The sequence below is a fragment of the Lepeophtheirus salmonis genome, chromosome 5 (assembly GCF_016086655.4).
Source record: "Lepeophtheirus salmonis chromosome 5, UVic_Lsal_1.4, whole genome shotgun sequence".
NCBI lineage: Eukaryota > Metazoa > Arthropoda > Copepoda > Siphonostomatoida > Caligidae > Lepeophtheirus > Lepeophtheirus salmonis.
In genome coordinates this window covers 31,217,963-31,229,258 of record NC_052135.2, presented here as the reverse complement: position 1 = coordinate 31,229,258, position 11,296 = coordinate 31,217,963, and the positions used below count along the sequence as shown (strand labels likewise).

The 11,296-nt window shown below is 33.2% G+C and overlaps 3 protein-coding genes across 9 annotated transcripts; 2 read left to right on the top strand and 1 right to left on the bottom strand.

Annotated features, from left to right (window-relative positions):
* Nucleotides 1-1,746: 1,746 nt before the first annotated feature.
* On the bottom strand, nucleotides 1,747-6,184 carry ThrRS (threonine--tRNA ligase). 5 transcript variants are annotated; one of them, XM_071888575.1, is made up of 6 exons: nucleotides 6,035-6,184; nucleotides 4,326-4,649; nucleotides 3,831-4,200; nucleotides 3,543-3,673; nucleotides 2,871-3,484; nucleotides 1,747-2,800 (listed from the first exon to the last, which is right to left on the bottom strand). In XM_071888575.1, exons 2-6 carry the CDS (start codon nucleotides 4,512-4,514, stop codon nucleotides 1,807-1,809), a joined length of 2,298 nt encoding a protein of 765 aa, XP_071744676.1. In that variant the 5' UTR covers nucleotides 4,515-4,649; nucleotides 6,035-6,184; the 3' UTR covers nucleotides 1,747-1,806. The 5 variants fall into 5 exon arrangements, with proteins under 5 accessions (XP_071744676.1, XP_040569228.1, XP_040569227.1 ...); XM_040713294.2 differs by lacking the exon at nucleotides 6,035-6,184 and adding an exon at nucleotides 5,260-5,490; XM_040713293.2 differs by lacking the exon at nucleotides 6,035-6,184 and adding an exon at nucleotides 5,183-5,486.
* Nucleotides 5,468-8,491, top strand: LOC121118708 (nucleolar complex protein 4 homolog). 3 transcript variants are annotated; one of them, XM_071888576.1, is made up of 4 exons: nucleotides 5,729-5,818; nucleotides 6,001-6,375; nucleotides 6,432-7,098; nucleotides 7,170-8,491. In XM_071888576.1, exons 3-4 carry the CDS (start codon nucleotides 6,760-6,762, stop codon nucleotides 8,367-8,369), a joined length of 1,539 nt encoding a protein of 512 aa, XP_071744677.1. In that variant the 5' UTR covers nucleotides 5,729-5,818; nucleotides 6,001-6,375; nucleotides 6,432-6,759; the 3' UTR covers nucleotides 8,370-8,491. The 3 variants fall into 3 exon arrangements, with proteins under 3 accessions (XP_071744678.1, XP_071744677.1, XP_040569232.1); XM_071888577.1 differs by having other exon boundaries at nucleotides 5,468-5,818; nucleotides 6,001-7,098; XM_040713298.2 differs by lacking the exon at nucleotides 5,729-5,818 and having other exon boundaries at nucleotides 5,931-6,375.
* A 212-nt stretch (nucleotides 8,492-8,703) lies between these two features.
* LOC121118707 (uncharacterized) lies at nucleotides 8,704-10,779 on the top strand. The gene is made up of 2 exons (XM_040713297.2): nucleotides 8,704-9,791; nucleotides 9,865-10,779. Exons 1-2 carry the CDS (start codon nucleotides 8,894-8,896, stop codon nucleotides 10,524-10,526), a joined length of 1,560 nt encoding a protein of 519 aa, XP_040569231.1. The 5' UTR covers nucleotides 8,704-8,893; the 3' UTR covers nucleotides 10,527-10,779.
* The last annotated feature ends 517 nt before the right edge of the window (nucleotides 10,780-11,296 follow it).

Here is an 11,296-nt window from a genome sequence, read left to right as displayed (position 1 = left end):
TATAATTTTTCATAAGGGGATGTGGGAGTGTCCCGTAAGTATTTGATTTGATACCTAGATTTAAAACATTGGATTAACTTATTATTAAAGAAAGGAGAATGTAAAGAAACACTAAGTATAGAAATTCGAAAAGTAAATCATGATCCATGGTAAATGTGCGTGCTCTTTTTTTCTTTATTATTTAATATTCGTGGGGGTGTTAACATCTCCCTCCCAAAAAAGAATTTTCGTCTATCTTTGGTGTAAATTGATTTAAAAATGCATAATAAAATGTGAATGTCTGTATGGATAATTTTTTATGTAGCTTTTTATAGCTCCAGAAACGGTTCTGGTAACATTTTGTTATTTAGTCTTCGGTGCTACAGCGATCTTTAAATAGCATTTTTTAGCATTTCAGCTGTACAAACTGTGGGCCGATGTGTATTTTGGATATAAGATGGATTTTTTGATTCTCAGGGAAACAGCGGAGGAAGAATTTAACCTACCTCCGGGACCAGCAGCCCACAACCCGTAGGCAGGGGTGTATTCTAGCATATTAGAAAGGGATCTTGGTTCTTAGAAACACGGCGACAGTAGAGTTTAAAGTGTATTTTGGCCAAGCACTTCACCTGCACAGCCTGAGGGAAGTATTGGTCCTCAAGGCAGTTTAAACTGCACCCCGCTACATTTCTAAGTACCAAGAACATATTATAATATGTGGGAATACACTTATGCCCACAGGTACAATGCACCTGTACAACCTGGGAGCTGGGGTGTATTTTGGGATATTAGGAGGGCTCCTTGATGCTCAGGGAAGCAGCTGCGAGGAATAAAGGAATCACTTGAAAGAAGAGTGCCTAAATATTAGTATACTCATACTCATAAAACCAATATGAGAATAATAGTGAAAATATTACGGTATTTATCTTTGTTTTATATTAAGCAGAAGAGTTCTTCATTAATTTTAATTTCTTGATGTCCTGGGCAACACCGGGCAAATCTACTTTAGTATATATGAATTTAGATATAATTTCAATATTTTCCCTAGACTAATGCTATTTTAAATATAGAAGGTTCTTCGCTTTATACCAGTAATGCATTAATTTAGTAATACCATATGTCTCGCTCCCACATTTTGTAAAAACCCCATCTCTACTTATTATACAAACTAGCGATTAAAGAAGTTGCTGAATAAATATTGGTTAGGTTCTGATGATTTAAATTTTACGGTATTGAAACGACCGGATTATAAATCAATATTAAATTATACAAGTATCTTGTCCGGCATACATTATTTTAAATAAAGTGTTTTTATCGTCCTAACAATACTAAATAAACAAAAATAGTAAAAAGTGGGCATTGAAAAATAATTTCTCCTCCCCCTTGTTGCGAATTTTAGTACTAAAAAAGTCCCTGTACAACGCAGATTTTTCTTGTTCCCAAATAAGAGAATAAGCAGTGAATTAATGTATCTAAAAATGTGGGTTACCAGATACAAATGTCAAAATTTGAAATTTACAAACGGGAAATTGTTATACGTATATCAAAAATTATGTGTTGGTGTAAGTAAACATTTCTAAATTCGAATTTTTTCAAGAAAAGAGAATGACCACCCCAATGAAATATCGAATATGAAATTTGAATACGAATATTCGATACATGATATTGAATATTTTTTTTTAAAGAATAAAAAATTAATTTAATGAATACCCTTAACCCTTATTAAATCATTTAAATAAAATATTTTGTAAATTACTATTTTAGTAATTAGTCTTTGATGGATTTTATTTCACAATTATGAATATTTGATATCTAGATAATAATAAATTAAGACGATTTACTGTCCAAAGCAAATTCTTCGGAGTTAAGAACACGGTCTTTAGATAAAACTTTGAATTTAGCAATGACATCATCGATACTTCTTTCACCGTGGACCTTATTGTCTCTAGTACGGATGTTGACAGTTTGGTTTTCTCTTTCTTTTTCACCAACAACAAAGATGAAATTAAACTGAGCTAGTTGAGCATTGCGAACCTTCTTATTCATGGTCGAACCATCATCAACATCAGCTTCACAGCAGAAACCCTCTTCCGTCATTTTTTTCTTAATGTTCAAAGCATACTCATTGAACTGAGGCCCAACAGGAACAACCATTGCTTGACGGGGTGAAAGCCAGAAAGGCCACTTTCCACCAAATGATTCTGTCAAAATAGCAAACATACGTTCAACTGATCCAAGAATAGCTCTATGAATTATAACAGGGTGTTTCTTTTCTCCCTTATCATCAATATAATTCAAATTAAATCGAAGAGGTAATTGAAAATCCAGCTGTATAGTTCCACATTGATGTTGACGACGAAGTGCATCCGTGAGATTCACATCAATTTTGGGTCCATAAAAGGCTCCATCACCAGGATTGAGTTTCCAGGGAAGGCCAGTTGCATTCAAGGATTCTGTCAAATCCTTTTCTGCCTGATCCCAAACTGATGGATCTCCCATAAATTTTTCTGGACGGGTTGAGAGTGCTAAATTATAGCTAAACCCAAAGGTGTGATAAACCGCTTTGAGAAAATCAAGTGCACCCTTCATTTCATCCTTGATTTGATTGGGCATGCAGAATATATGAGCATCATCTTGTTGGAACCTCCTTACTCGCAACAACCCTGTCAATGCACCAGATAATTCATTTCTATGAAGAACACCAAAGTCAGACATCCGTATTGGCAAATCTCTCCATGACCGAACCCCGTGATCAAAAATAAGGCAATGCCCAGGACAATTCATGGGTTTTAAACCAAATTTTTCCTTCTCTATTTCGAACCTGCAAAAAGTATTACAAAATTGACCATTGCAAAAACTAAGTTTATACATACTCTATTAAAAAAAATTACCTGAACATGTTTTCGGCATAATGATCCCAATGGCCGGATGTTTTCCATAGGTTTGCATTGTAGATATTTGGGCTAATAACCTCTTTGAATCCTCTCTCCCAATATTCTTCCTTAATAAAATCGATTAACTTATTATAAATGTGAGCCCCTTTGGGCTGAAAGAAACAAGATCCAGGAGATAGTTCATGAAAGAAAAATAGGTCTTGTTCACGACCAAGTTTTCTGTGGTCCCTTTTTGCTGCTTCCTCTTGAAACAGTTTCCATTCTTTCATCAATTTGTTGTCGGGGAAACTAATACCATAGATTCTTTGAAGACTTTCTGCTTCCGAATTACCCTCCCAATACGTGGCTGAATTTTTGGTTATGGCCATAGATTTTATTTTTCCAGTATGTCGTACGTGTGGACCACGACATAAATCAATTAGAGGCCCACACCGATAAACAGTGGTAGTTGGAGTCTTCACTCGCTCATTTAGAATACGTAGCTTAAATTTATTGAACTTAAACATTTCCAAAAGATCTTCTTTTTTCATTTCAAGTCTCTCAAACGGTTGTTTTTCTTTAACAATGGACTTTGTCATATTATCTAAAACTTTAAAATCACTATCCGAAACCTACATTAAGTGTATCCATTAAATAAATATTGCAAGAAAATTATCTTTATTTCCTCACTTTGTGATCTGAAGACATGTCATAATAGAACCCATTTTCAATAGGTGGTCCATAACACAAATGACCTCCATATACGCGTTCCATAGCCTCACCAAGGATGTGTGCACTTGAGTGCCAAAAAACGGCCTTACCTAAATATACAACATAACATAACATAAGTAAAGCAAACGAAGGCGTGTAGCCACATATTTAATTGATGACAGATGATCATAAATAAATGAATCATTTCAAATATGAGGTACTGAAAGTTGAAATAATATATAAATAAATTGAAAAAATCTAAATTACCTTCTTCATCGTCAAACTTAATCAACTCAAGCCGACAGCTCTTTTCGAGAACTCTATCCAAATCAAAAACTTGACCATCCACTCGAGCAATGACACAATTATCAGCAAGTCCTTTGCTTATCCCCATAGCGATATCAAAAGGAGTCGTTTTCCATGACTCCCCATTAATAATTTTCCCATCAGGTAGAGTAACTTCGATAGGACTATGCGGTTGTGAAGCAATATGTGCATCTTGTTCAGCTTTAAGTCTATCCCAAAGAGCAAGTCGCTCAGCTATAAATTCAGGAGGTGGATTAAGCTCGGACACCTTTCCTCCTGTTGCAACTTCGGGCATCTTTTTCTTATCATGTTTCTTCTTCAGGCCTTTGAGCTACAAAAAATAATATTTTTTTTATTAATACAAAAATTGATTGACTGTCAGTTTCTGTCCTATTGAAACGCAGATTGACACAAAAGAAGGGAAGGTGCAGCAGAACTTAAGAAAAGTAAACTGACCTCCTTTTTGAAAGATGGACGAGGCATGGAGGATATATGACGATACCATCGTGCAATGTGAGGATGAGTAAAAAAATTGGGGGAACTTTTTATTACATCTAATAAGTCAAAATCCGCAGATGAAAGCTCAAACCCCTCAACATAAGAATGTTCCAAAAAATGAGTCTCGTATTGGTCCAAAGATTCCATGATATGAGAAGAAGATAGCGAGAAATAGTCAGTAGTACAATGACGAACAAAAAAGAAAGAAGTTAATCTTCAGCGAGATGAAACAATGATATGCGATGGTGGTTTTGTAGAGAAGATTAAAAGTACATATGATTACTGTAAAATATTAAGTAAAATGATGCGTTAAAATGACTTAAGTAATCCATATATTTGTTAAGATATAACAAACGGAAAGGTAACAAGCAGAAGTAAAATAAATGGAATTAAATTGGTACTTTAAAAATAATAGCTTAGGTTCAATATTCATATTGATATAATAAAAAACATGCACTAGTCTTGGAAGTTGTCATGAATAGAAGTGAAGAGAAATAAAGAGATAATGATTAATTAAATTATAATGAAGACAAACGAATCAACTATAACATCAGTCGGTCAAATAATTAAATTAAAACAACAACTATCAACTAATATAAAATGCAGGGTCGTGAAAGGTATTAAAATGTAGAATCCATGCATTTGACGATTAAACTAAATCTAATTCAGCATTTTTAGCTCATCTCTAAATAACTTTTACAAAATACGTAAATAAACACAAACAAGCAAACTAAAAAATGGATTTATGAATGATCAAATCAATGGGGTCTGTTCTGCACCCTCCCAGTCATCCAACGAATGAGAAGGGGACGCACCGAAGCCATGGATCTCCCGAATAAAGACCGATATGAAAGAGGTAACGTGCTGGAATATAAAAGCGATAGATTCATACTTCTTCCTTCTTGAGATTCAACTCCTGAACTCCTTCTTCAATAGATACAGTGGACATGGCAGAATTTCGAACCTAATCCGTCAAAAACTGTTCTCTTTCACCTTCACAAAAAAATATACCTTAGCTAGAGCTGGAAATGAAATTAAAATCAATGATTGAGAAAAGAAAGAGGAAAAACGCTATCATGTGACGTCAGAATATTCAACGTGGATTTGAAAATTTGTTGTAATTGATCGTACTTGCCTTCGTACTTTATGACTCGAAATGTACAATAAAATACTATATATCAATGTTAATAAAAATACTAACCTTGCTATATATTATACCTTGGTTAAATATACTCAAGATCTACAACCTTTTTCAATTCCCCCCCCCTATCATTTTTATAAATAGTAATTATTTAAAATATTAAAAAAAAAAAGATTGCTGAGTGAATCATTTGTATCCTCAATAACGGGGGTGACAGTAACCTAAAGAGGATCACAAATTGAGAGTCGACCCACACATTAAATAAACAAATTTTAAATTGTTAAAAAGTAAATAATCCATTTTCATTAAGGTAATCAATTTTGTATTATGTTAAGTATTTAAGTAAAAGGGATGCATAGGCTAGTGTATTGATTTGATTAAATATTTAATTATACTAAATCAAATTCAAAGCAATTCCCTTCAGTCTTACAGATAATATGAATCATATTATAATAGTGTATATTTATGTTCAATAATATCTGATTGTTTTAGTATTCATTAGTGATCATGGATGACGAAATATTACTTTATATTTAGTGATGATTGTACGTAGATCGAGTGATTGTCCAATTTGGATTAGTGGATAACTAGATATAACTAATAAATTATATTATGTAATGATATTTCTGGATAGCTAATATATGGACGTAACCTGCTGTAGGCTAGCTAGACGACATCATAAATCATAATTCATAGGCGATAAAATTTGAATGATGTCATCATTGATGTACTAATCGGTTATACGTATACATGGAGTGAAACAAGGCTAAGTCACTCAACCTCATGTTGGTGTATTTTTTAATCGGTAAAAATCCATTGGCAAATCCTAATTGACTGTTTACCTTATGATTTCATCAGCATCTAAAGGCAGGTACTACAGTATCTCTTTCACAAATTACTAATCAAAAACTTTTTTATTTCAGTTCAAAAAATTGCAAAATATATTAATTGTAGCACGCGCTCCCTGAGATTCTCTGATCCTGATGAATTAACAATTAATCAATATTGTAGAGTCAATTAGGGGTTTCCATTGGATTTTTAACAAAAGGAAAAGTATTCTCCGCTCCATATATTATTAGACCTCATTGAATGTGTATATATATTTGTTTACCCATTCTTTTCATGACGTCATCGGGCCGCTATTTTTGATTTGTTTTGAGTTTTTCTAAACAACAAATTGAAATTCTAAACACGTTGTTCGATCTCACACTCATCGTTTGTAGTCCCTAGCAGTTTTGAATCGTAGGGAATATGGATTGGAATAGAAAGTCGAAAAGGGACGAAATACGTCGTCAAACAGAATTAGTCCTTAAAGATCGTAAGAATGCGAATTTAATAACTGAAATCGTTGGGCTTATGGATCAAGATGAAGAGCATTGGGTTATTCCCATGGCACAAACGGCACTCTCCAAAATTGTGGATCATCTTATACGCCAGGGAGATTTGGATTACAAAATATCTGATGGGGAAGAAGAGGATAAAGAGGGAAAGGAGCTATCTGCAATGGAGAAATATCGTTCTTGGATTCAGGATACCTATTCCGAGATTTATGATAAGACTCTCCGCTTACTCCAGTACCATGGGAAAAAGGTTAAATTAGTTTGATTAATTTACGTTAAAATTAACAGGATTTGTTTTTCTTTGTATTTTTCCCTATTTAGAAGGAAAATACCATCAGGGAAGTTTCTCTCGTTATGATTATGAAATGGCTAGTTACGTTTCACGAAAAAAATACTCGTATAGGAGAGGCCAATTGGACAGAACATGACTTAAAACGCCTCCATGTACTTATTTCGCGTATGCTCAATCGGGTAGACAAAAAACTCATCTCCCGCTTTCAAGAATATATGGAATATATCGACGTGAGAGAAAAAGTTATAATTTGTCTTCTCAAAATCATCAAGTCTCACAATGAAGAGAAAAGAAGTCCTTTATTTAATGACAATTTTCTGACCTTCTTAGAAATCCTTAACTTTAATGATTCTCAAAGTGGCCCCAGTTTGATTTGTCATAACCCATCCGGGGACTCAATTTACAAATATGATTATGAAGTAACAAAAAAGAACTTTTCCTCCCTTTGGGAAGAGTTTCTTAGGAAGACAAAGTTGACGCCAGAGCTTTATAAACGTGTGCTTATTATAATATCCGATAAGGTCATGCCTTATTTGTCTCGACCATTACTTCTCACAGACTTTCTTGTTAATTCATACAACGTGGGTGGCTCAATTAGTCTTTTAGCTCTCAAGGGAGTGTTCACGCTAATCCAAAAATATAATTTGGAGTATCCGGACTTTTATACTAAATTGTATGCACTCTTTACTCCTGAGTTATTGTTTGCCAAATATAAAGCAAGATTTTTTCATCTGGCAGACATCTTTTTAACATCTTCTTATTTACCTGAATATTTAGTAGCTTCATTTATTAAGCGTTTAAGTCGTATCGCTTTGAATGCTCCTGCTAATTCGTTGCCTTTGGTATTTAATTTCATTGGAAATTTATTGTTACGACATAAAGGACTTATTAAAATGATAAAGGAGGATGGCTCTCCTAATGAGGACCCTTATTTAGCGGATGAAGTTGATCCTTCAAAATGTAAAGCAGTAGATAGCTCTCTTTGGGAGATAGAGACTCTAATGTCCCATTCTTTGCCTCAAGTGTCACAATCTGCTAGATTTATTAACAAAAGGCTTCCTGAAATAGAGTGGGATTTGTCTGTCTCTCTGGAAACAACAATGCAAGATATGATGGATAAGGAATCGAAAAAAAAAATCTTCGTTAACGTTCCTCTTACATTTGAGCGACCTACTGGGTTCAAATTTATGAAAACCGAAAAGGTTTCAAAATATTTTTTATATGAATAATAATAATTAAAAAAAAATGCATTATTACTTTTAAGATATGAAGTTATAATTTAATTAATTGTATTCCATTTACAAATGCTTGTTCGTAATTAAATTTCTTAGTTTGACAAAGTTAAAGGACATTTAAGTAGTGGAGTGTAAATCCTTATTTAGGACTGATGCCTGCATTACGGTCCAGTTTAGTCCTAAAACTTATAAAAATTGGTCCTTGATTTCTTTGATGGGCTTTATTTCAACTTTTCTTAAAATAATTTTAGTACTGAGAGTCCTAAGGACGGATAGAACGGTCCTAAGACTGGATTGTACTGAACAGAATAAAAATAAACTGACACAACACTAAGTATAAGACCGTTGATATGCATGTAACTCGAATAATAAAATTAAGTAGGTCCATGAATTATATTAACAAAATGAAGGTCAAACCTTAACTATTCAGCATACGTTTAAATATTGGCATTTTGACAAAAAGTAAAGCAATAATTTTATTTAGGTTTAGTCGTACAAAGATTATTCCAAACAACAGGATGTCACCATTAAACGTTCCTAAACTCTTATTAGAAATTGTGGAATCCTACTTGGAATCTGAGTTAATTAGTCTAATTAGTTGTCTAGAGAACGATACTCAAAGATCTCAGATATTCAAATTATTTGTTCAAGAGTGGTTTCCATCGAACTTTAAGTCATCATTCATTAATCGAATATTAAGGCGATATGACATTAGCTCAAACATCAAATACAGCACCCTCGTTCTCTTTTATGGACCGGATGTGCGTTCGATTAATTTTTCATTTCTCAGTGAAAATTTTTACTCAAAAGTTGCTAAATTTTTTAAAGAAGATTTGTGTGATACGGCTGAAGTGTTGAATCTTCGTGGAGTATGGCTCAAGGATAAGGAACGAGAAATATTTATCGAATCTCTCAGAAGCAAACGAAATATAAGAAAATTATCGATTCCTTACATTGCCTCAAATCACATGTTAGATGTCCTCTCGAGAAACTCAAGTCAACTGATTTATTTGGATATAGGAGGTTCATCCGAGCTATCTCTAGCAGGGCTAACTCGACTTCATACAGTGAAGCTAATATCTGGATGTAGAAACTCAGATCTGTGTCATACCCTTCAATACTTGAACTTGGGTGGAGTGGGAAAACTACAACTGCCACCTGAAAATGTTGCTGATATCTTATTTAAGTTAAAAAATTTAATATCTATTGGGAGTTATCCGTATACGGGTGAGGCAGCCGCATTGTCAAAGAAAAAATCAGGGGATCCAGAATTTAAACTCAAACTTCGTTATATGCACGATTCTGATACTGATTGTGGACGTTTTATATCTTTAATTAAGATTTTACCGGACTTAATAGGATGTTTTTTGTATAATCCGGAGGATGCGGTTCTTAAATATTTACATTCATTTAAAGGTACTTTTCTATTTATGAATAAATATTATTTAATGATTGAGGGAAATATAAATATTGTTAATATACTTTCCAGCCTTAAAAAAGTTGAAGGTATCCAAAACAAAAGCATCACTGCTTCAAGAGTCACTAGAAAAATTGGGATCACAGGGATTAATGGAATTAGAGTGTATTAATCTTCGGGAAAACTTGGACTTGTCCATTGTGGCTCAAACATGTCCAGATTTAACAGTGCTAGAAATTTTTTATAGTAGGGGAGTAATGGTCTCCTCATTTGAAAACTTTAAATTTAATCGAATGAAAAAAATTTCGATCTATTGCACAGAAATACCATCTTACTCATGCAGACCCATTCTGCTAAGTGTTCCTCACGTTGAAAAACTTACATTAAGTCAATGTGACTCCTTGACAGATGATTCCTTTTTTGAAATTCTTGGTGATAATTCTTTTCAGGATTTGGTTGAGTTGACCATTCTACAAGCTCCATTTTTAACCGTCCAAACTATTCGCTGCATCATGACTTGCTTGGATAAACTTACATTCCTTGGAAAATTAGATACTTGGAATGTTCTATGGACTCAAGTAGAAGAAGTTCGCTCAGAAATAAAGGAATATAACTTAAAACTAAAATTATGGGAAAGTTTTAGTGCGAATGATATCAACGGAGAGCTGGGAGAAATGAATCTAAGAAACAATGTTTTTCCTGAAGGAGCTGAGTATTTGCCTCATTTTGATTAATTCATAACTTTTCAATTAATTAAACTTCAAAATGATCATTAATGAAGGAATCATGTACCTGTTCTTATTGTAAATGACCTAATATATACATTTTTTTCAATTTATAATCATTTGAATTATGAATAGTAATAGGTATCTACAATTTGTATCTCTTTTCCAAACATTTCTCCATTCAACTGCTACAGAACTTACCTCATTTATGAAACCAATTGTATTTTTAAATACTTAGAAATAAAAAAAAAATCATGTAAAATTTGAACAGATTTTATTTCTTTTAAGACAAATGAGATCTTGTACTTAATTGATGATAGACAGTTGTCGATAAACTTAATAGCAATATATTTGTTGTATCAATCATTACACGTCATAAGGTATGAACGAGACTTTCTACAATTAAGTTGACCTTGAAAAAGAGTGGATTTACTTCCCTTAGCAACGAATCTTGAAAACATCTTTTCGATTAAAATAACTGTTTGTTTTTTTAGATCTAATAGAAGAGTTTCTTGAGTTAATGTATGCATTTCTAAAGAGTAGTTAGGAAATCGATGGTTTGATTTTAAAATGTCAATTTTAGTCTAATCTATGCATGTACTTGAGCCATTTCAATAGTTCAATCCCTATTATTAAGTTTTGGAGAAAATACCCCTCGAGTGCGTGTCTCTAAAATTATACATTTAAAACATATTTTTCCACCTTTATGCAATAATTATTTAAATAAATGTTAATACAATTTGATGAGTAAAAGAAATGTATTCCGCTTGGAGGGTCGG

Coding starts and splice junctions, on each gene's coding strand:
- ThrRS (XM_071888575.1), bottom strand. CDS start 4,514: ATGGAATCTTTGGACCAATACGAGACTCATTTTTTGGAACATTCTTAT. Junction 3,674..3,830: donor TAAGTTTGACGATGAAGAAG/GTAATTTAGATT, acceptor TTGTATATTTAG/GTAAGGCCGTTTTTTGGCAC. Junction 2,801..2,870: donor TATGCCGAAAACATGTTCAG/GTAATTTTTTTT, acceptor TACTTTTTGCAG/GTTCGAAATAGAGAAGGAAA.
- LOC121118708 (XM_071888577.1), top strand. CDS start 6,760: ATGGATTGGAATAGAAAGTCGAAAAGGGACGAAATACGTCGTCAAACA. Junction 7,099..7,169: donor TCCAGTACCATGGGAAAAAG/GTTAAATTAGTT, acceptor TTCCCTATTTAG/AAGGAAAATACCATCAGGGA.
- LOC121118707 (XM_040713297.2), top strand. CDS start 8,894: ATGTCACCATTAAACGTTCCTAAACTCTTATTAGAAATTGTGGAATCC. Junction 9,792..9,864: donor ATATTTACATTCATTTAAAG/GTACTTTTCTAT, acceptor TATACTTTCCAG/CCTTAAAAAAGTTGAAGGTA.